The sequence below is a fragment of the Haliotis asinina genome, chromosome 2 (genome assembly GCF_037392515.1).
Source record: "Haliotis asinina isolate JCU_RB_2024 chromosome 2, JCU_Hal_asi_v2, whole genome shotgun sequence".
NCBI lineage: Eukaryota > Metazoa > Mollusca > Gastropoda > Lepetellida > Haliotidae > Haliotis > Haliotis asinina.
Genome location: NC_090281.1, coordinates 34,807,105 through 34,830,031, shown reverse-complemented (window position 1 = coordinate 34,830,031; position 22,927 = coordinate 34,807,105). Strand labels below are relative to the sequence as shown.

At 43.2% G+C, this 22,927-nt stretch overlaps 1 protein-coding gene across 1 annotated transcript in view; it reads right to left on the bottom strand.

Annotated features, from left to right (window-relative positions):
* LOC137273637 (uncharacterized) overlaps positions 1-13,916 on the bottom strand; it is a 40,212-nt gene extending 26,296 nt beyond the window's left edge. The window contains exons 1-3 of the mRNA XM_067806403.1: positions 13,817-13,916; positions 12,521-12,816; positions 11,647-11,801 (exon numbers count right to left, since the gene is read on the bottom strand). Coding sequence (XP_067662504.1) covers positions 11,647-11,801; positions 12,521-12,816; positions 13,817-13,883 — 518 coding nt within the window. The 5' untranslated portion in view covers positions 13,884-13,916. The remainder of the gene's footprint in view (positions 1-11,646; positions 11,802-12,520; positions 12,817-13,816) is intronic.
* Positions 13,917-22,927: the final 9,011 nt, after the last annotated feature.

Sequence of the window (22,927 nt, the reverse complement as noted above, 5' to 3'; positions counted from 1 at the left end):
CCCTTCCTCATAAGCAGGGGTCTAGTCTCGGCGTCTGTGTATCGATCGGTGATAGGGAAGGTATTGTTGGCCTTGACCAGACTGTCGAGTGACGACAGGAGGAACTGAAACGAGTCAATGAACCTAAGTCCGTTTAAGCTGAAGGAGATGTATCTCTCCATGTTGTTGGGGATGCACGTTATATTACCATCGATTTTCGCGATGGCCTGCATGATCAAGTGTGAGTCGTACCCTCTCAAGTTGTGAAAGACAACGGGGATGTTTATTGTCTTAGGGTTGATTTTAAGCTTGAGGTTGCACGCGCTGTGAGCGGCGCCTCTATACTTACCAGTTATGTGGCAGTGATCTCTCACCGAATCACCGTTAAGTGGTGAGTCACACACGTGACAGTTAGTGCTACTAGCGTGAGCTAGCCTGTCGACTCGGGTCATACGCATGGGAGCGATTCTATACAATGTATTCCTAATAATTTTTTCTTCCTCCTGCAAACACTTTAGAAACCTTTCACCCGCGTCAGGGCCCCTATACACTACCGGAGCTTTCGTTTCCCCGTCACAACGGACGACAATGTATCCAAACCCACAGGCTTTATGCTCTTGTGTTTTGTGGGTAAAGCTACCACTGGGGGGTGTGGGGGAATCCCCCACAACTAAGGCTTCGAAGTCGGCGTATATGATATAAGGCACAGACATTTGGTTCTTGTGGTTACTGAATTTTAGGATATTATCACCTTCCTTAGGCATGTCGACTCGTATGGCCGTCTGCCCCACACCTTGACAATCATCCCGGTGGGATTCTAATAAATCAGCTCGTGTGAAGCCATGTAGGCATCGTTCACAGAAGTGGGTCTTTTCTCTGTGTGCCGATTGGTCATACAACAGCCTGCTAAAGTGTTTTATCCATGTGTAGTGATACTTGTCACCTCGCTGGATCATGAATATATTGATAACTTGGCGATCCTTCACCGGGCTGACCCTGTGTACTATTGTTGTGTTACCTTCGTGCCCAAAGATATTTATAGCCAGATTATTCTGTTTTTCTACTTTAGTGATCTGGGATATGGGGGTGGGTTCATCTATACCATCCCAGTTGAGCCCATCATCCTGAGGATAATTAGAAGACCTGTTTGGATTAGTGTCAGCTGGAAATAAGGCTGACCTGATAGATAGCCTCAGGCAATCGTTTCCTCTATTCTTAACGTTTACTATGGCATGTTTGTTCCTATAGTAGGGGGGCAAGGCTAGGTATGACCCGCCTCTGAATGGCACGTAGTTAGCTATGTCTAGATAGACATTATCGATTTTATCTACAGCCCACCCGGACCCTAAGTGTGTGTAGCGTTCTAGGTATTCTCGTATCTGCTGAAAACTGGTATCGATTGATGCGTCAATGGTCTCTGTATGTGTGACAACCTCTTGTTTACCTCGGAAGTAAGGCTGAACATATTCAGTGGTACTCCCAACCTGCTTATCGAGCGACATTTTCACTGTGATCTGAAACTTGATACTTCCTAGGTTATTTAGTTCCTGGTTGACCTTATCAGCTATCAGAGGCTTGATATCTGTAATGTCTATGTTTCTATCAACATGCATGCGCCAACCTCTCAAATAGTTGCCTACAGCGCGCTCAGTGCGCACGAACTGTAGATCAATAGCTCTATTCTGTCGTAATAATTCTACAAGCTGTGGTTTTCTCATACGGGAATACCCGCCTAAACCCAAATCGTGTGCCTCGGCTTTCAGTTGTTTTACTGTAGGCACCACCACTGGGGTATGTGATAACAATTCGACTAACCCGGCTCTTCCCAGGTTTGAATAACCCGTGTATCCAAGCTGTTTTGCTTGAGCTTTTAATTGTTTTACCGTAGGAGGGGCTTCTAAACCTAGTAATCTCAACAATGGTGACTTCCGCATTCGAGAATACCCGATCACACCTCTCTGTTTTGCGACCCGCTTAAGCTCGCGTACAGTAGTCATAGTGTTTACACCTAACATAACCAATGTCTAATTGGGTCACAGTAAAGGGAGGTAACCCTTGATAAAAATATGTGGCTGTTCCTTGTGCATGAGTAAACATTTATTTGGTGTCTATCTTGAGCAGTCGCCTACGTTCTTTTATGTAGTCCTTTTTATTCTCGTAGATGAGTTGATGTCTGACTACGTTCGCTCCGTGAGCTTTACATAGACAGTAGTGCCCTTTAACCCCGATACCACACACAGAACACGTGTAGTTAGGACTTCCCATATGGAAACAACAGAACCCCTGATTCCTGCATTTCCTACCACAGGCCTCGGTCTTCCCCATAAGTATGTATTCGCATCAGTATGGAGCGGGTCTCATGTTTACTTATATAGGTATTTAATTTAATTGCTTCGCAACCAACGCAGTAGCTGCTATACCCAACACTATGAAGCCCAGTTCACGATTCATTTGTCCCTTGGATGGTGTGTAGTACTGAGCGAGTGTGGGTTTATTGAGCGGTTCCAATCGTTTACCAGTTAGTAGGTAGTATTCTTTCATTGCTTCATCGACATCGTTGAATGTTTGAACGGCATGGTTTTCACGCTGGAGTTGTTCGTTAATGAAATCGATCCTCTGAAGGCGTTTTTTAGCGTACTCGGCCTGTGCCTTTTGTAAGTTCTCAGTAGCGAGATCGTGCCGCTTCCTTTCTTCCTGTATTTCAGCCGCGTGATCATCTCGTAGTTTCGAGAAGAGGAAATTACTCCCGGAAAATGCCAGGGCATTCACTAACACCCCACCGACCATCATAGCTATCGTGGCCATCCTATATTTATTTCATTATATTATCAGGTATTATCCCTTGTTTTACTAGGATGTCTTTTGTGGCCATCGCCATACCAAGGTTCATTATGAGCATACCCATATCCTGCAGGTTGAAATCTAGCTTGATAGTTGGTTGTTTAAGCACCATTTTAGTCAACCGAGCGTACCCTACGGCTAGACTGGCGACCACTGTGGCGTGGTATGCGTCGTTGACGAACGTTTTCCCCTCAGACATTATGTATATATAAAAATATTTTAAATTATAACATGATATGCGGGTCGACAGTGGGGGTTACCTCACTGTTGGGGGGTACCACCTCACGGTGAGGGTTTCCCTCACTATATAACCACGAGATAGCCAAGGCAGCAGTTACGCCTACAGCCAACAACAGTCGGGTTTGGTTGGTCACTGTAATAATTTTATGTTGGTTACACCACCGTTTTTTACCGGCAGCTACTCTCTTAGGATTCTTCTGTCTGGTTACTGTTGGGGGTTCCTGTGAATGGGTCACTTCCCTCACCTCGGGAGGGGTTTCCCTCACTGTTGGGGGTGTGGGGGGTACCCCCACCGTCACCTCGGGAGCAGCATCCATCTATACTATTATTATTATTTTTTCTCTCAAATTGACAATGCTTTGCCGTGATAATCGCCGCCGTCACTGGAGCCAACAACATACCATATTTGTGGTACAGCCCGCAGCTGATAGAACTCACGGCGTGTTCGATAAAAGGGTCTTTCTCGAGGTCCTCCCACAGGTAAAGTCGGCGCTCTGGTGGAATGGGAAGGAAGTATGACACAATACCGGTGTATATCTGGGTCATAGCCGATCCTATTGTCTTTGTCATTTCTGCTCCGAGCCGGGACTCGTATCTAGCGTACAGCTTATCGATTTCTTCGACTGACATTTTGTGAATTTTATCCGGAGTGTAGTCTCTAAAGTAATGTTTGGCTTTGCCACCAACAGCCAACGCCACCAGTTTCTCTCGCTTATCATCAGTGGGGGTCTCCCCAACACCCCCAGACAATTGTTCGAGCAATTCCTCACACTCCATCTTATAATATAACAAGTAAGATTTAGTTTTAACTATATAATACCCGATGCAGACAAAACACAGAGAAATGAAGGTTAAGTTGCACACGACAAACACTTCAAATATCATAGCTATACTTAGCATTTGCTTAGCTTTAGCTTAGCTTTGCTTAGCTTTGCTTAGCTTTGCTTAGCTTTAGCACACCCTATATGCTACTGGTTGGTCGGTCTTGAGCACGAGCTTAGCGTGTTTAGATTCAGCGAGCTGTTTCTTCACCCGTTCCCGTTCTAATTTGCTCATCACATCGTTCTCTCTCAAACACTCCTCGAACGAATCCCTGTCCTTGCAGTGAAATAAGGCCACCCATCGCGTCTGCTCCCTGAGGTCTTTCAACACCGAGTTGAACTTCTGCGTTAGCACCCAGACGCTGTGATTTGCATGCCGGCCGGAGAAGGCCAGGTACGATAGCATGTCTCTCTTTTTTGTTATCTCGCGATTAGCGCTGCAGTCGTCCAGTATAAACAGCGTCGGTTCCCCTTTAAATTTCTCGTGAAGAGCTTTCAACCAGTCCTGCAGGCGTGTTCCAGGGTCGATTTTGTGTACGTCCGGGTCCGTCATCACCCAAGGTCGCGCGTACGTTTTATTCATACTCAGAGTAGGGCACATGATAACGATGTTATCGAACACATCCTTGTAGTAACCCTCCAACATATCCAACACGAAAACGGTCTTCCCACAGCCAGTCTGCCCGCACACTATGGCGCAGTGTGGGTCAGTGGGCAGTTGGGGGTGTGGGGGTGTCCCCCACTTAGTAGATGGCTTGCACGAATCTCCCATTGTCTATATTAAGTTGCGCGTCCATAATAACGTACAGATATAATTTCAACTTACCAGCGGGTTGAGCCTTCTTAGTAATCTGGATGGTTATCCCTTCGCTGCCGTTATCTATACGGCGCACGCTACCGTGCAGTTTATCATCATCCGTGGATCGCATGTCCAACCATAGGGCGTACTTGGTGGTCAGGTATTCACCGATCTGCACGGAGCCGAGGTCCAGGTCCTTTGTTATATAATGTGGGGCTCCCCCCACTGTCCCTGGTAGCTTTTTTATCTCATCCCACTGCTGGTGTGGTCTCATACCATGACTGAACAGCTGGTTGGGCACACCCTCGATGGTCACTTCCACCTTTTCAATCTCGGGGTTGAAAAACTTCTCGCTGTCCCTCCGGAATGGCTCGTAATCCTCCACGGGGACGACCAGGATACATTTCATCGATCGCGCCGGCACGTTCAGGTTGATATTCCACACAGTGTCGCTCTTATCTCGCACGACTGATCTATGCCTCAGTACGCGATCGTACAGGATAGCCATCTTCCCAGAGTACTGGCTTCGAACCTGCCTGGCCAGCTCCGGGCTAGTGACCATGTCGAACTCCAGAGAGATGTTGTCTATGGCATAACTGGCCTCATCACCGTTCGGCGTACGCACTACTTTGCTATAGTCATTAAACGTGAGCTCGTATTCGAGCCTATCACCCAGCGCGGCCTGGTAAAACGGCGCGTGTCCCGTGAGCAACTCGAAGTCGAGCGGCACGCAGAATCGATTCCCGTATGCTCGAGCGATGGCCTTTTCACCGTCCGATAGCTTGTCTAGCTGGCCTGGCGTGAAGGCATACCCTATACGCGACCGGGTTGATTTGCTGATGCCCTGGTACACATCATTGACTCGTTCTCCCTCGCTTTTCCAGAGATCCCCATAGCAGTGAAACACGTCGCTGTCGTCGATGCTCAGCACCTCGTTACCGCTGATCTTGACGGTCGTTTTCTTGATGATAGCTCGACCCACGTTACGCACTAGCTCGCGTTTGTCGTTGTCGGAGGTCAACGTGATATTGAACGCCAGTCGAACAGTGCCTGGTACAATGTGGTCATTCTCGCCAAGGTTTGGAAATCTAACCAGCAGAGTTTGATTCTGGTCTATCTTGCTGGGATTGTTGGTGATGGTCACCGACTGGCGCACGGCTCTGGCGCCTAGTGGCTCTCTCAATCTTCTGAAAGGATCTAATTTTCTGCCGTACATTGTTATATAAAGGAAATATATTTTTAATACTAATGGATGAAGACATACCTATGGATGATATGTGGGACGATAGTGCCCAGGCATTCAATGATGACCAGGAGACCTCATTCTCGCAAGGTGACAAACTCATGAAGGGCGCCGTCGACGGTTATTACAACGCAGTTGAAAATAAATCCAAACTCGAGTCGTCGGGAAGGTACTATTCCAAGTTTACCATCGATAGCAATGGCACGCGGCGTTTGAAGGCTCACCCGGAGATCGATCTCATGCATAAACACACGAGAAAACCGCTTGCCTTATCAACATTGGTCGGTAAACATGGAATTAAGTTTGTCCAAGAGGAACTAGGTTTCGAAGAGTACGGTGGCGCGCGACCTAAGCTTCCTCCGAAGTTAGTTCAAAGTCTGGAAGGCATCAGGGACGCCTCATCGGATCAAAACATGACTTATGATATTAAAAAAGTGTTGGCCGACTACGAGAACAAGCCCTTCCCGGGTCTCGAAATTACCTTTCGGGAACTGAAGGGGTTGGACCTGTTGATGCAAACCATTCGTGGTCAGCTCTGGAAAAGCACGGCCAAAATGAGTGAGATAGATGACCACATCGCCTATGAAAAGAAAAAACTCGGTGAAACTGAGGACGAGTCTATCAAAGCCACCATCGAGGAACGAATACGTAATTTGGAAGATGAAAGGCAGACCTGGTTGGAGACAGCGTCCGGCTACAAAGAAAAGCTTAGATCCCAGACCAACCGTGTGCGGGAAACCATCAATCAAGTCCTCCACCGAGACACCACGTTAGCAGACAGGATTCGGATATTGTTCCGGGAGCAAGGGATCACCATCGCCAGCATTCTGACTGCATTGGGTTTCATCATATCAACCCTGGTGGTGTCACTGACAGGGGGTACCCCTGTGGGGCCTGCCGGCGGCGGAACCCCAAGTGGCGGTGGGGGTGTTAAAGACTGGATAAAAAAACTCGGGGAAGGCCTAGCTAAACTGGCTGGTAAAGCCGCCGAAGCCCTTCCCGGTATCCTGGGTAGCATCGTCTCGTGGTTATTGGGCGCTCTGGCTAAAACTACCATGTGGTTCAGTCAAAACCTGTGGGCAGCCATCATCGCCGTGGCGGGTCTGGTGTACGTAGCGGCTAAGAAATTTTTAACCAAATAAGCCCCAAAGCTACCCCACCAACCACCAGGGCCGTTTTATTATCGATGTGATTGGAGGCCTGAATATGGGGGTGTGTGGGGGGTACCTCCACATGAACTTTAGACTCCGGGGGTGGCGCCACTATACCCGTTTCACGTGGTGGGATGTGTGGGATATAGGGGGTGTTAATATCGGGGTTGATACCCAACTTTTGATCCGCCGTGGCTATGACTATTTTGTTGTTATAACCCACCACTTTTTTTACTCTCAGTTGCATATCACTCGGAGCCATATACAGCCCCACGCCGAACACGTAATTGACTTTCGATCTGGCGTATTCTAACACGTTTTGGTAGCGTTCGATGGCCCGCGGGAGATCAACTGGAGAATTGATAGCATCCTCAACGTTGGCAACGAACTGTTTCTGAGCGTCGTAAGCAGTTCCCTTACCGATGATGTTGGAACGCGTCATCGACTGCGCACCCAACAGCGCCCACACGTACGTTCGAATCGAGTCGTTCAAGCGTATTGTACCAGCACGAGTGAATTCTTTCGATGTTTTTGAGATCATTTTAGTCCAGGCTGTGGCTGCATCAGGATTGGTTTGCTTTATACAGCTGACATGGATCTTTTCATTCGTTGTGGGGCCTGTAAATGTATGACGGTTTGGGTTGTATGAACCATCTTTAGAACCGGCCTGATATGTTCCGGACCTGTAGAAGTACACGAGAACTATACCGAGACCATGGTTCACACCAGGAAGGCGAAAGTCTTTATTCGTTGGAATCTCAAACTCCCCACAAACACGTTCATAAGCGCGTTTATCATAGGGGTTATTCGTCATACTCCACGCTTTATCTTGGGGAAGAGGAGCACTTATTTCCTTCAATATTCGTCTCGTTTGATAATAAATATGAAACAAAATGACTGCCTTACTCAGTTCGTCTATACCGTAGTCTAGTGTCACACCCGACCCTGTCGTCGCACACCACACAGCAAAGTTGAGTTGGTTCTGCCAAAACTGCATTGGGTTTTGATTCCAGTTTACCACCGCCTGCGCGTTATTAACGGTCACGATATAGTTTTCAAAGATATTAATAAAGGTTGCTTTAAACCCCGTACTACCTACCACCACGATTTTCAAGTGTGCTAAGTCCATATTATAATATATAAATTATATATTATAATATGTACATAACACTTCCAGGAATAACGAGCGGTGAGGCCGTTCAGCTGACGCACGCGATCGATAACACGTCAGGCCAACTCGAAGTCGCACTCTGCGATATCACCTACCTACCGCAATGGACTAACATCAACGCCAGCAACAATAAGCTGTTCGTCAGTGGAACTCGCAGTCAGATAACTGACGGCTACTACAGCGTGTGCTCTCTAAACGACGAGGTCTTCAAACCCCTGGGAGCCGAACTCAAGATGAACGACTCAAACGGCACAGTGGTGTTAATCAACAACGGAAGAACCTCCTTGAGGCTCGGCCGACCATTAGCGAGGATACTCGGTATGTCTCCTGACGAGATAAAACCAACAACAACCGTCACAGGCACGAAGTTACCCGACCTAGTACCGTACCGAGAGCTGTACATTCATCTCGGTCAGGTGAGCACAACGTACAACATTCAAGGAGGTCACCCTTCCACTATACTGAGAGCAGTGCCGGTGAAAACTGAGAAATACAACGACGGTAGAACCGAGTCGTTTTCACCACGGCAGTATAAGAGATTAACCCAGGGCAACATACCTGAGCTGATAATATCGGTGTTAGATATAAATCATAATCCTGTAAATATAGGATACCTCAGCTTAACGCTTCATGTAAAATGACCAGCGCACAAGGGCCCGGAGTGAAAAAATGCGTCAATATCGGGATCTCCGACCTCGGAGACACGCGCGGTTTCGACGCTCCCGGAGTAGATGGTAAATCGTACGCCTTGCAACTGAAAAACAACATTTACAAACGCGTTGAAGTCCCCTCCGGTGGAACCCTAAGTGATATAGTAGATACCACAAGAGCAACAATCAACACTAAGTACGCCCTTGTCAACACCGGTAATAATAACTGGATAATATACCCATCGTTCGGGGGTAAACTGTTCGACTTAGACAATGTTGAGAGCACTACCGTCGCCCGAAACAAGCCATATATGCTCGTCTTCACCGAAGATGACAAGTGGGTGTTGTTACCCGATAACGACTGGTTTCTCAATATTAGACTCGGCTCCCCCTACGTGTTCACGGATAACAAAGACAACCACCTAAACAAAGTCGTGAACAATGGAACCCTGCTCGTGGCTTACGTCCCAACTCAGAGACGTAGCGTAGTCGTCAGCCCACTCAACACTATGGCAGCCCACATGCTATCGAGTAAACCGGCCATACAAAACGTGACATTACAGTTGGTGTCTGAATTCGAAGGTGTGGTCAGTATACTAGAGAGTCTACCGGCAAACTCAACACTGATCATCAAAGTCTACCTAGGGGAACCATCGGTGAATGATGTCGAGATCGTGAAGGGGATCAAACTCGGGTGGGTGAAACGGCACCAGTATCAAGTTTGCAACGTTTACGTGCGGGTGAGTGTCGGCTCCAACACCAGTCTGCAGGGGGTCAACGTGATCGTGGAAAACAAGATATCACTAACCAAGATCTTCCTGCCTGACAACATACACTTCATGGGTATGAAGTTCACCCCTGAATTATTATCAGAAAACCAGTTGGAAATTATATCGTAATAGTATAATAATGACCAGTCATCGTCCCAACACTACGCTTAACGACCTAGGAGATACGGAGGGATTCGATCAGCCTGGTGAGGAAGATGAATTATACATCCTGCACTTCAAAGACAACGTGTACAGGCGGGCAGCAATAGTTGATCATCTACCCAAACCCACACTAGGAAAGTTATTAGATCAGCCTGGTGAGGAAGATAAATTATACATTCTACACTTCAAAGACAATATGTATAGGCTGATATTGTTATCAGATTTTAAAGAACCTGAATGGTTAGTCAACTTAACACTCACCTCACCTTATATCACATTAAACGAAGATGGATTTATCTCAGAAATTAGTAATAGCGGTACCGCGCTCGGATGTTTTGTTCCGGGAGCTAATACAAAGATGATACTAAGGCCTGTTTTGCCCAATATGATACTGGCATTCCGCGGGGGTGAGTTAAAGTATAACTGCTACAGAGACCGATCTGATATTCCAGTTGTGACACTAGGCTCCACACTCATCATAGACGTTGAGATCGGAAGAGTTAATCCTAATAAGGAATTACAACAACTTCTACCTGGGGTCAAAGTATTCTGGTATTTCCAGACCCGTAGTACACGTTACCGCTTCATCATACAAACGGATCCCTCTGGTTCTATAACCCACTCAATAACCCCCGACGAGGAGCTCAGTGAGTATGAAGAGTTACCTGTTATAAATATAAAGTTACCTATTAACTTCTCCACTATTTTCCTACATGAGGATTTACACCTGATAAGTCTCAAGTACATTGATCGACTGTTAACTGAAACCCAATTAAAATATCTTTCATAATATATATTATAGGATGGGCCTGTACCCAGTCGTAGAGGAAGTAGCAAAGACGCTGGAAACCGTAGATGGGTTCCGCTTGAGGCAGTTATGTGACGTGAAACGCCAACTAGAACAAGACCGTGACACGCGGAAAGCTCTATGTAAAAAGTACCATAGAGCTTTCAATATCGTGGACGGGGCTGACACTACCCTTATGGTAACCAGCATGGGACTAGGGGCGGCAGGCGTTGGGTTGTTAGCTACCATCGTGGCCGCACCTATAGTGCTAGGTATTGAAATAACAGCTGGGGTGGCAGGGTTGGCAGGGTTGGCGCTTAAGTTAGTATCACGCAGACTGCATCGTAAGGCATTGAAACACGACGAGATCAGGGTTCTGGCCGAAGCAAAGCTGAACACAGTGAGTGAGCGTATTTCCACGGCACTCTCTGATAGTAAGATCTCAGAAGAGGAGTTTCGTTCAATCCTCTCTGAACTCACAAAATATAACGGAATGAAACAAGATATTCGGTCCAAGTCTCGTAAGTCTGCTATCAGCGAAGACGAGAAAAAAAAGTACATAGAACAGGGGATACAAAAAGCCCAACAAGCCTTTATTATGAACACCAAAGAGATCATAGGCGGTTCACGTTAAACTGTTTCATCGATATAAACATGACATAGGCACAGTGTTACCTCCAACACACGTTAAGTAGTAGGGGTAATAGTAGCAAGAGCTAAGGACCCAACCAAAGCCTTATTTAGTAAATAAGGCTTTGTAGAGACTTTTCTTGAAAGTGTTTTAAAACCCCCATTGTATATACTACTTGATTAAACCTAGATGTTAAAGCATTCTCTTTTAATGCCGAAGGCCGGAGTTCACTTCCCCATACAAACACCATGTGTTAAGCCAGTCGTCAAATTCCAGGGGTTTTCTTACTGCCGGGGTCCAGAATAATGTGTATCTTGTGTTTGAAAGACTGTCGATGTAAGTTAAACTTAATATCTCTGACTTATGCAATCTATAAAACCGCAGCCATACTCATCCACTACCTGCCCATCTTTTTTCCAGTATCCCCAACCATGATACCGCCATACGACAGGAAGCCGAGGTCAGGGACGCTGTCGGTGATGTGGAACGACGGGAAACTGCTGATGATGTCATTGTGGTTCAAGGTACCGGTCAACAAAGCTCCATCTTTATAATGCTGCGAAGATGACGCTAGTGTTTTTAGAACAAGGTGTTTATTTACGATTTACCTAGTTGTCGAGTGCAGTCTAGAAGAGACGGTTCAGCTAGTGAATATCTGATAAAGAATATTTTCACAACAGGTGAATTTCATTTTTTGCATTATGTAATAAGCCGAGACAAAGTGCCGCAGGAAAATACCTCAAGTTTTTATCTCGCTATGTGAACAGTATGCATGTGGTTTATTATTGAGTTGAATGTATCGTCGTATCGGCATTGCATCAGGCAAACAGCAACAAGAGTTTTCTGAATAATTACACCTGATGTAAACCAACATCAGTCATTTTTCCATTAGCCCAGATCAATTGTATTTCTTGTTTTACAGATCCGCCTCCTGTATTTTTTCAAGAATTAGAAAAAAATACAAGTGAATTTTCCCCGCTCAAAAAATAAAATTCTAACTGGCCAAAAATGTAAACTCGCAAGAAAATCTTTTTTAGATTGTTTTCTTTTTGCCCCATATAACTTCATAAATTGTCAAAAGTGAAATACTTTCAGTACTCAGGTGGAATATTACTTTGACTAGTGATTCTATTTTTATTTTTTCCCTCCTGTTTTCTGAAGACAAAAAATTCGTTAAACTGGCCTTAACGTATTTTATTAAACATAACTTTAAACATAACGTCAACGGTTTTTATCTTTCATATTTGCAAAGAAAATTGTAAAATTTCTCCTCACCTGCTCAAATATCACGAAATCTCCAAGATTCGACTGCGTGTATTGCTTTACACGAGCGATGACGGTATGCTTTCCTGCATGATATTCGAAGTCAGTTGATGTCCATCCACCAAGTTTGTCAAACCCACTGCCATGAGAGGTACCCTTCAAAACTAGTGTGTCGTCTGCAGTTGAGAACGGGAAGCCGTCTGCCCGGAAGAAGGTGTGTGCGTTTGCCAGCCATGTTTGGTTTTTGATACTGAGACTGTATGTTCCGTCTGATGAAACCTCAACTTTGAAGTCATTATTAATGTTGTCTGAAAACGAGGTATTTCTTTTGTAAAAGTAAGAATCCAAATTGTTGACGATATTCGGTATTCAAGAGAAGTCAGCAGTGTTTGTTTGTCTGTTAACGCTGTACAGTTATAGTAAGACAGTAGGTTTCCATGGTCCACACTCGAACATTCTCAAACCCTGTCATGAAGGTGCAATGCTGTTCAGTGCGACATAGAAATGAAAGTTCAAGGCTAGTGAGTGAACGAGTATGGGTTTAGGGCGTTTGTAGCAATATTTCAGCAATATCACGGCGACAGACATCAGATATGGATTCCACACTTTGTATCAGTGTTGGGAATCGAACCCGGGTCTTCGTCGTGACGGGCTAGCGCTTTAAGCACTAGGCTACCCCACCGCCTCCTTAGATCTAGCACGACATACTTGTAGATGGCAGTCTGTCTTCAGAGAATTAATGTCATTGCTATGATAAAAATATACGACCCATTCAAAATTAATAATGGCTATTCATTATGTTATATTTACTTAAATGGTGACCGATTATTTTTAATGATCTTGTTTCGCACAAACATGGGTTATCCATTTGCCAGTATGTGGAACTGAACCCGGTTCTGTAGTTTTAGAGGATTTGGTACGACATACTGGTTTGTGAAGAGCAACAGGTTTCGCCTTTTTTGTAACCAATGTCAACATGTACACACCTCAATGACCATTAACGATTAACTTGATATCTCGTTGTTTCTTAACGTGATACTCATGTGAAGTGACTCTAAAATACTGATTCAGGGCCATCCAATCAAGTGACTGACATCTCGAGCATCACTCCTCGTACTGTCAACCTCACAACCCGTTGGCTGTACGACACGCGCGGGTTCCTGAAGACCAAATCTAACTCGTACCCTCATAGAGGCATATCGATATGTCAGCCTTGCATTTTAGATTAACCTGGAGCTAAAAGTACACAAAATCAAACACTCAAGGAAGAAAACAGACCAACAAATACAGCTAGTGTAATCAAGTTACCTTTCACAGCGGGAAACGCGAGTATTGATGAAAACAGGAGGCATGTCAGAAGATGTGACACTGACATTGTGCAGCGTTGACACCTTTCACTAACACACCTGAGGTCAAAGATATCAAAGGGCATCTGAAGATGATGACCTACCACATTGATGATAACGCATGACAGTAGCTATCTGATAACAGTATAGACGCAAATAACTTTAGCAATGTATATTTACGATTTTGATTCGAGTGAGTGAGTACGGTTTTACGCCGCATGTGGCAATGTTCCAGCAATATCACTGCGTGGACATCAGAAATGGACATTGCACCCAGGTGGCAAACTGAACCTGGGTCTTCGGCGTGACGAGCGAACGCTTTAACCAGTAGGCTACCGCCGCCGTATCTTGATTCAAGTAGAAAGTGTGTCTTCCACGTGCACTTGGCCGTTGTATTTGGGCGTTTGAATCAAATATGGTGCTGGTATGTTTTAGCACCCTTATTTATCGCTGCTTTGACAATGTTTCAAACAAACTTAATGAATTCTAGTATTAAGTCAGTTGCTTTGCTGCATGTTCTACCATGTCGTTTATCGTGCTCATTAAGCACACAAAAAGTTGTATTTACCTAGAAATGTGATGTATAGGGAATATACATTCATATTTGAACCAGAATGATAACTGTATATCCTAGAAAATAAGGTGCCCTCTACTTGCACCAAATTCAGATACAATGTCTTGCTACTACGCTATAACGAGGGTAGGTGGCAATCAATCGATTGCAATCGATATGTGGAGCACCGGTGTAGAGGACGAGTATCATTTCACACTTATTTGCCATTTGTACAATGAAATGAGAATAACGTATCTACCGGAACACTTCTGGAAATTCCCTTCTGTCCATAAATTTAAGAGTCTGTTATGTACATCTCACGAGAATCTAATCAAACACGTACAGTGTTATATTTACCATGCATGTATGAAAATTGATATGTATTTAGAAACTCCATAGACTTCATTTGTATCTTTTGTTAAGTATGTATAGTATATCTTGTATATAGACCCTTGGCCTCGTTACAAATAAACTCCTTTGACTTTGGCCTTGACGTACTTTTTGTTTGTAGCATATTCGAGGCTCGACATACACAGTAGGCGATCTATGGGTAGAATATGTATCTCGTTAACCAACACACATTGTTATCGTAGTCTCTAGAATCCATTCATATACGTGCCCCAAAAGGTTGTCATATACACCACCTGGTTTCTGTCTCTGTATCCAGATGAGAGCACCTGGATATGTTGTGGTGTTCACTCACTCTAAGCATGCATTCACCAATTAAGAGAAGTTGTTATCTATAAAGATTTGACATTATTGTACATCCAAACTTCTGAAATCAACAACGGTAATTACACAATACTGTCAGATCGCAACAAATTTTGCGATCAAAATAGGTTCAAAAACGCCTTCTTGGTATCTTTGGAAATCTAGCTGCTTCAGGTAGGAGAAGAGTGACCGAGTGAATGTAGTTTTACGCCGCTTTCAGCAATATACCAGCACTATACCAGCAATATCACGACGCTGGACACCAGAAATGGGCTTCACACATTGTACCCATGTGGGGGAATCGAACTCGGGTCTTTGGAGTGAGGAGCAAGCGCTTTAAGCGCTAGGCTACCCCACCGCAGATGACGGACTAAAATGTATTACCTGAAGTGTTTAATGCATTGATAATAAAATGCCATTTCTTGTTTATTGTCACACAATAATAGTAAAGTTTACGAAATGTGAACGATAACATTGATCGTGAACTATTTCAGCTGATTAATGTTCAGTTTGCTGTTAATTCGCCGTGTTTGTGCGATGGCAATCTCGGCTCTCAAACATGCTGTTAACCCAGTCGACCCAGGCCCTTTCTATGTTGATGAAAATTTCATTGGTAACGGAAAGCCCACCCCACATACTATTGATTACAAATAATTTTTAAAAAGCACGAAAGTAGAAATCATTAAGTGTTCAGTATTTGCAACCTCTGAATAATTAATAAAGTGTATCGATGGAATACAAAGTACACTTAATGTTTTCAAATATTGATTAAACAGTCTTGTGTGATACCCTTTACCTGAAAGTCTGGATGACAATGATCTTTGTTTTCAAGAACACTTTACATTTTTCTTGTAGTTCTCTATACAACGGTCATGCAACAGAGTCTTTGTACACAGTATCAAGTTGAATGTCATCGACCCATTAAGTACGAGAAAAAATCACACGTTCGATTATTTTTGTGCTATTCTGAAGTCAGTTTTACCATTCTCTGTTTTCTTCAGAATGCATGCCGTCTCACTAGTACCATGGTCTCAGGAACCGAAGGGCGGCTGTTCCAAGGTGAGTGAGTGAGTGAGTTTAGTTTTACGCCGCACTCAGCAATATTACAGCTATATGGCGGCGGTCTGTAAATAATCGAGTCTCGACCAGACAATCCAGTGATCAACAACATGAGCATCGATCTGCGCGATTGGGAACCGATGACATGTGTCAACCAAGTAGGCGAGCCTGACCACCCGATCCCGTTAGTCGCCTCTTACGACAAGCTGAGTCGCCTTTTATGGCAAGCATGGGTTGCTGAAGGCCTATTCTACCCCGGGACCTTCACGGGTTGTTCCAAGGTGAGACGACCACACTGTTAAAGGAATTATAAAAAAGGTCTCTACACATTGTTTATATTCGATCTTAATGAACACCTAGTTACGTATAATATACACAAAATACAGTCATAAACAGCAATAATTCATCATAAGCTTCTATTTAATCTAAAACGCACGTCCCCCGAAAACATTTTGCCATTACGCAAAAAATGAGGTAGGCAGTCACGTGGTCGTGTGACGTCATACTCGAAAGTCGCTACATCAACACACGAAAAATACAGTGGTACCGCCCCGCCTGTTCGCTTACTGAGGCCTGCTACTAGTTTAGCAAACAAATCAATGCACGAAGTCAAGCCTGGATTTGGATGACATACTAGATACAGATATTATCACATACATATACAACCTTATCAATGTGCAAGAGACCCGTGAAGGTCCCGGGGTAGAAAAGGCCTTCAGCAACCCATGCTTGCCATAAAAGGTGACTCTGCTTGTCGTAAGAGGCGACTAATGGGATCGGGTGGTCAGGCTCGCTGACTTGCTTGACACATGTCATCGGTTCTCAATTACGCAGATCGATGCTCATGTTGTTGATCACTGGATTGTCTGGTCCGGACTCGATTATTTACAGACCGCCGCCATATAGCTGGAATATTGCTGAGTGCGGCGTAAAACTCACCTCACTCACTCACTCAATCTGCAAGTATTTCAAGCGGCAAGACCGACATGAATATTGACGACGATTCCACCAGCTGACAATATACAGCCGTGTGACGATCCCGACCCTGACTAATTCTTGAAAAGACGATTGCAGACCAGTATGCAAACCACTAGGGTACAATATGGTCATTGAAAACCGATCAGATACAGAATAAATATTTCGGTTGTCAAGGTAAAATTTGCATTCATGCAAACGGCAATGTCCGATCAATGTATTGAGCCTGTCTTCCTGTGCTCAAGTATGCATTAGGAAGGTAAACGCCGAAATAGTCACGATCGAGGTTCATGATTTTATTGAGGTTTTTATGTAACTTTCAGTTTTATTTAATAAAATCCGTCTTCTGACATGAAGGTTTTAGTATGGTGATAATCATTTGTATGAAATACGTACCGTTACTGTAGTCGATAAGTTTCACTACGATACGGTAGAGAAGTACCTTAAATTCGTTAGTGTGTGTTTTCGAAGTCTAGACTCTATATCGGTGCATCGTTACGACAATGTGTTTTCTGTAATTTGTATTGTTATTGATTCAGTGATAGATATTATTGGTTCACAATGTTTAGAGTTTTGAGTGATAGTTATTATTGGTTCACAATGTTTAGAGTTTTGAGTGATAGTTAGTATGATAGTTATTATCATGAAAAGGCCTGTAATACTCTCAGATTGTGTTTTTTTTTCTCAAGTCATTTTATGTGGTGGGGGTCTGTGAGCACTTTCATGACATTTGGTTTACTTGCCATTGGAGTTTTACTACTTATACATAGCAGAGGACTAAGTTTGTACTGATATGTAAACAAGCAATTCATTTGGTGTCACATGTTTAACACAGTACAGAAAAAAACTAAATTTCAATGTTATGGTTAATAAAAGCTTCACATTCCTAAAATATTCGATGAAATAACATTATCGAAAGTATTTGAAAACTATACTTCACGGTCGATACCTGCGTCTAAGCTCTTGTTGCAGCTATTAGTGCTATTAGTAGCTAAAGTGGTCTGTCATATAACTCTTAATCACTTTTGATACATTCGGAAGCTTATAATGAACTCTCCTCTTCACTTTCTTTCATATCATATGTTACATCATGTCAGAATCGGAGTCATCTACAAGCCAAAGCTGTTCGGGCAACAATCACCTGCCACACAAACAGACATGTCTCTGTGCACAATAAATCAGTCCATCTGCATTGGCATAGATCTCTCTGCTGGCATGCTGACCGTTTGCTTTTACTCTATGTCAGTTCAACCAATCCACGGGGAGCAGAATCTCTCGACATCAGAACATCAGAAAAGGGCTAAGCTGACCATCGCAAAATCTCCAACCATGGTCAGCTGGTGAAAGAATATGATTGGCTGCAGATACTGTTTCCAAACATGCAAGTGGTAGTGTACTTGCTCATTGCTCATATTCTAGACTGTTGGATGTTGATGGGAGCTTTTCATTTAATGTCTTATCTACAGACATCACTGAATTGTTTGGTACACACATTGAACTAAAAGTCTGTGCGATGTGATCTGGTAAGGTTGATGGGCTTTTGCATTATAAGTTCTGGTTTGTAGACATTATAAACCGCCCATGTACTGATGTATTTTTGTTTTGATGTTGGACTTGTTTCTTGATGTGTTTCTGTGTTGGCAGTATGTATCAGTGTATGGCAAAAACAAACATTCCTGCACGGCGATAAAGTCGGGCACATCCGATTTCAATGAACAAAAACAGTTCTTCTCGAGTTTAAAAACAAAACAACAAAACAAACAAGTACGATTGGATCGGCTGTACGGATTACGTTTTTTAATCTCATCATTCCCAGCATGGAACAGTTCCAAATCCTCGAAAATAAACACTAACATTGTTGAATTTGAGATTTGAACAAGGTCAAAGGAAACTGAAGCCCGACGCGTAAAACCAGAGAAACAAAACGTTTTTGAGAAAAAATACTCTGGAACCGTGTTCCCTCAACGTATGCAACGCTACCTATTCTACTGGAAGGTTTACAGTAGTAGACACGCATTGTACATTGCCACAAATGTACGAACAGTACAACATCCACATCCACATCCACATCCAAATCCTGCTCCAGAAGAATCCTTGATCCACTTCTGTCCATAGAATGTCTTTTGGCAGTCGTCCTGCCTCTGGGGACTTCAGGGTCCATTTCCGCCCCCAGGACGATGGCATCCACGCTCCTGATAATAAAAGTAAACATGTTTTACATCATTGGTACTGTGTGTATTAATGCAAAATATATGTCTCCATGAGAAGAAAGCTCATACATGAAATTCAAGTTGTGACTTGCCGGTAGACGTCATTGTAAACAAGGACGCATTTTATGTTTTCTTTGAAAGATCGTTTGAGGTAAATAGTATTCTACATCATTTATACTTCCCACACATATTAAGACTGCGTGAGAGTTGTTTTCACACCACTTTTAGTAACCTTCCAGCTATATCACGGCGGGAAAGAACAAATACAGGGTCCACACAACATTCCCATGTGGGAAATCGAATTAGGGTCGTGAAAAACCAAATTTAATATAAATTTTATTCAAATGCTTTACCAGCAGGTGGCCAGTACACTGACCCTCAAATTGACCATCCGGGACTTGCTTTGTCTCGAACCACCTACTGAAGGAAGGAATGAAGGGTTAACACTAAGTTATGCCATCTATAGATAGCATCGAACAGGGCATGCACGAAGGGGCCCTATCTAAACTACCACCTAAATCTACCAGTCAAGTGCAGTCAGCAATGGTCCTACTAGGGATGCTGAAAAGACTGGGGCCACAGAGTGTGCCAACCCTAAACTAGCTGGGTTGCTATAACAACCATCCTGACTGTACAATCAGGCCTTAGCACCGAACCTACTCCATGTACAGTCGGCGGGAGGGCTACGCGGAGAGCGGACGTACTATGGAGCCACCATGAGACAAAACCTCATCCCATCGGTCCCTCGGAAAGCCAGTGTACTAAAGTCCAGGTGGAAGGGTTTAGCGGGACACAACACCAAATCCGGAATGTGCCAGGGTTCCTGCGTCTGAAAGAAATGACTCATGCATAAGTATCAGGAATCACATTTCTCGCGGACTGGTTTAACAACAGCGAGTAAGTGTGGTTGTATGCCGCTTTGGCAATATTCAAACGACGGGCCTCAGAAGTGGGCGTGAGGCATAGTATTTAAGTGGGAACTTGAACACTGTCAGTGAACATGGTGTGCCAACACTTGAACAACTAGGCTACACTACCACTCCGTTTACATGCAGAAACCAGTATCCACCTTTCCCATCCATACCTAAATGGCTGTATACCATGATAGAATGAGTGTGCACTGTGCATAAAACAAATATTCATGAAGACGTATATTTTCTTCCATTTGGAAACAACGCCTGTCTGGTCCTCTGCCGCTCTTCCGAAGAATCCTTGAAGTTGTCCTACCTCTACAGGATTTCAAGACCTTCTGTCCCCACGACGAATATTTCACATCATTTTAAGTCGGTGCTCAGACTCAAAGCGGGCTTCAGTCGCTCGCTTCTGTCGCTCGCTTAAAGTATGTACCTGAAAACGACAAAGGGCGAACCAGACACCTTATGCAACCTAATCCCGGTCGCCGAACCCGAAACAAAGGTTAAATCTATTGAAAACACCCCAATCCCAAGTGTTTGCACAGAGACATGTTTTCTGATTTAGCGTGAGCTAAGTAAGACCTTGTAATATTCTTTATTGAAACAAAACGAAACAAGAATTTCTTTCATTAAGTACATATTTATTTATGTAAGACAATATAATTAAAACATAATCAACGGCTAATACAGTACAGGTATGACGCATTGTAAGTTTAAGTGCGTTAAACCCAAAATGACATGGGTGTATGGATCATTCAATACAAATGAATTAGAACAAACTGTCGTCCGTGAGTGCGAATGTTGTAAATTGTGATGTGCTTATCACTGCTCATCGCATTCGTAACTCACTCGTGTTATTCTGCGATTACAGTCTGTTTGCCGTGAAGACGTACAGGTGAATGTCTCTTTAAACAAAAAATAAATTGAATAAAGTGAAATTATGGTTGCGAATTCTTATAATTTTACCTTGCCAAATGAACGTTTAATTCTCAAAATTTTATTCAACTTAGAATGAAAGTTAGTTTGCATTACAAGGGTTAAATTAAATAAAGCGCCGAGAAGACGTTGGGTTGTTCTAAGTTAACGCTCATCACGTACAGCACGTGCTCTTGTTTCACTGTTCTAACTGTTGCGCTTACCCCCTTGCAATACAAAAACGTAATAACGATTTGAATCTATGATCGTTTGTTAAACAACTTTTATCCTAAGTTGAATAAAATTCTAAGACTTAAATTGACAAGATAAAATTACGTGGATTCGAAATATCAATTTCACGGTATCTGGTTTACTTTTTGTTTAAAATGAGAAATCATCTCAACATCCGACGCCACCATACATGTACATGAGGCACCACCATCACATTCACCAATACATGGCGCACCACCACCGGCATTACATGGGTACACCACAATATCCACCAATGCATGGGGCACCACCACCACATGCACCACTACATATAGACACCACAGCCACCGACACAACATGGGACGCAACACAGCCACCACTAATTACGACACAACTGCATCCACCACTACACCACTGGAACACCCAAACCACACTATCACTGTATGCTTTTCATCATCAAGATATGGGGCTAAGGTGGACACTAAAGTGTTTTAGCCCATCATGTTCAGTGGTGGGTTTGTTCACCCTTTCCTTGTGTAAACTAGTTCTACAGATGTGTTGTGATGCGACATTCATCCTAGAAAGAAATAGCAGGATCATACCTTTTGAATGAATTATATCTCTCGATATAGAGAAATTTGACGTTAAAGGAATAAGCATTTGAAACCACAATATTGACACCTAGGTGATTTTAATATACTATATATATATTTTATATATTATGATATACTCCCAGTTTTGTAATAGTCTAAAAAGCTGTTTTAGACATATGACACGTTTTATTGATAACAGTACTTCTTTTTTATTATACCACGTTTCAGAACCACTTCTTTTTTATTCTTCATACGACGTTTCAGAACTAATTCTTGCTCCCAGTCAGCTGTTTTTTTCCAGATGATAAGATATTATATTTACTAGCCAGTGTTTAGAATACCTCTTGGCTACATTTTCAGCTACGTCTACTTTTGCTGAATCAGCTGTCACGTAGATACAAGTCATGGTGTGGATGCATCTTCCAGTCATCATACATTGTAGCTTAAACATTTGTGGATTTAGATCTGGTTTTACATAATTGTAGATTGTACATCTGTTTTTTTTCAGATTTGCATCTAAATGATCGTATATTGTACGTTTCTGGATTAAATCTGGTTTTGAATAATCGTACATTGTCTATGCGTGTATTAAGATCTGGTTGCAGACAATAGAACATATAAATTAATAATGTTTTAATGTTTTACATAATTGTATCAAATTCCGATTTATTCCCTTAAAATTAAAATATATATATATACTGAACATCATTGAAAACGCACCACCTGTAAATTTTGAAATAAGGCAATAGAATCTTTTGGAAATGGAAAATTAATGGTGGGAATTTTGATAATAACACACTAGATCGTAAATAACGCTCTACAGTAAAAAACGGATCGTTCGAACACATCATCGAACACATCACATGAAAACAACAAAATTCATGCACATCACACACGAAGGGCACAAATTGCATGCAGAAAGCATGCTGTTCA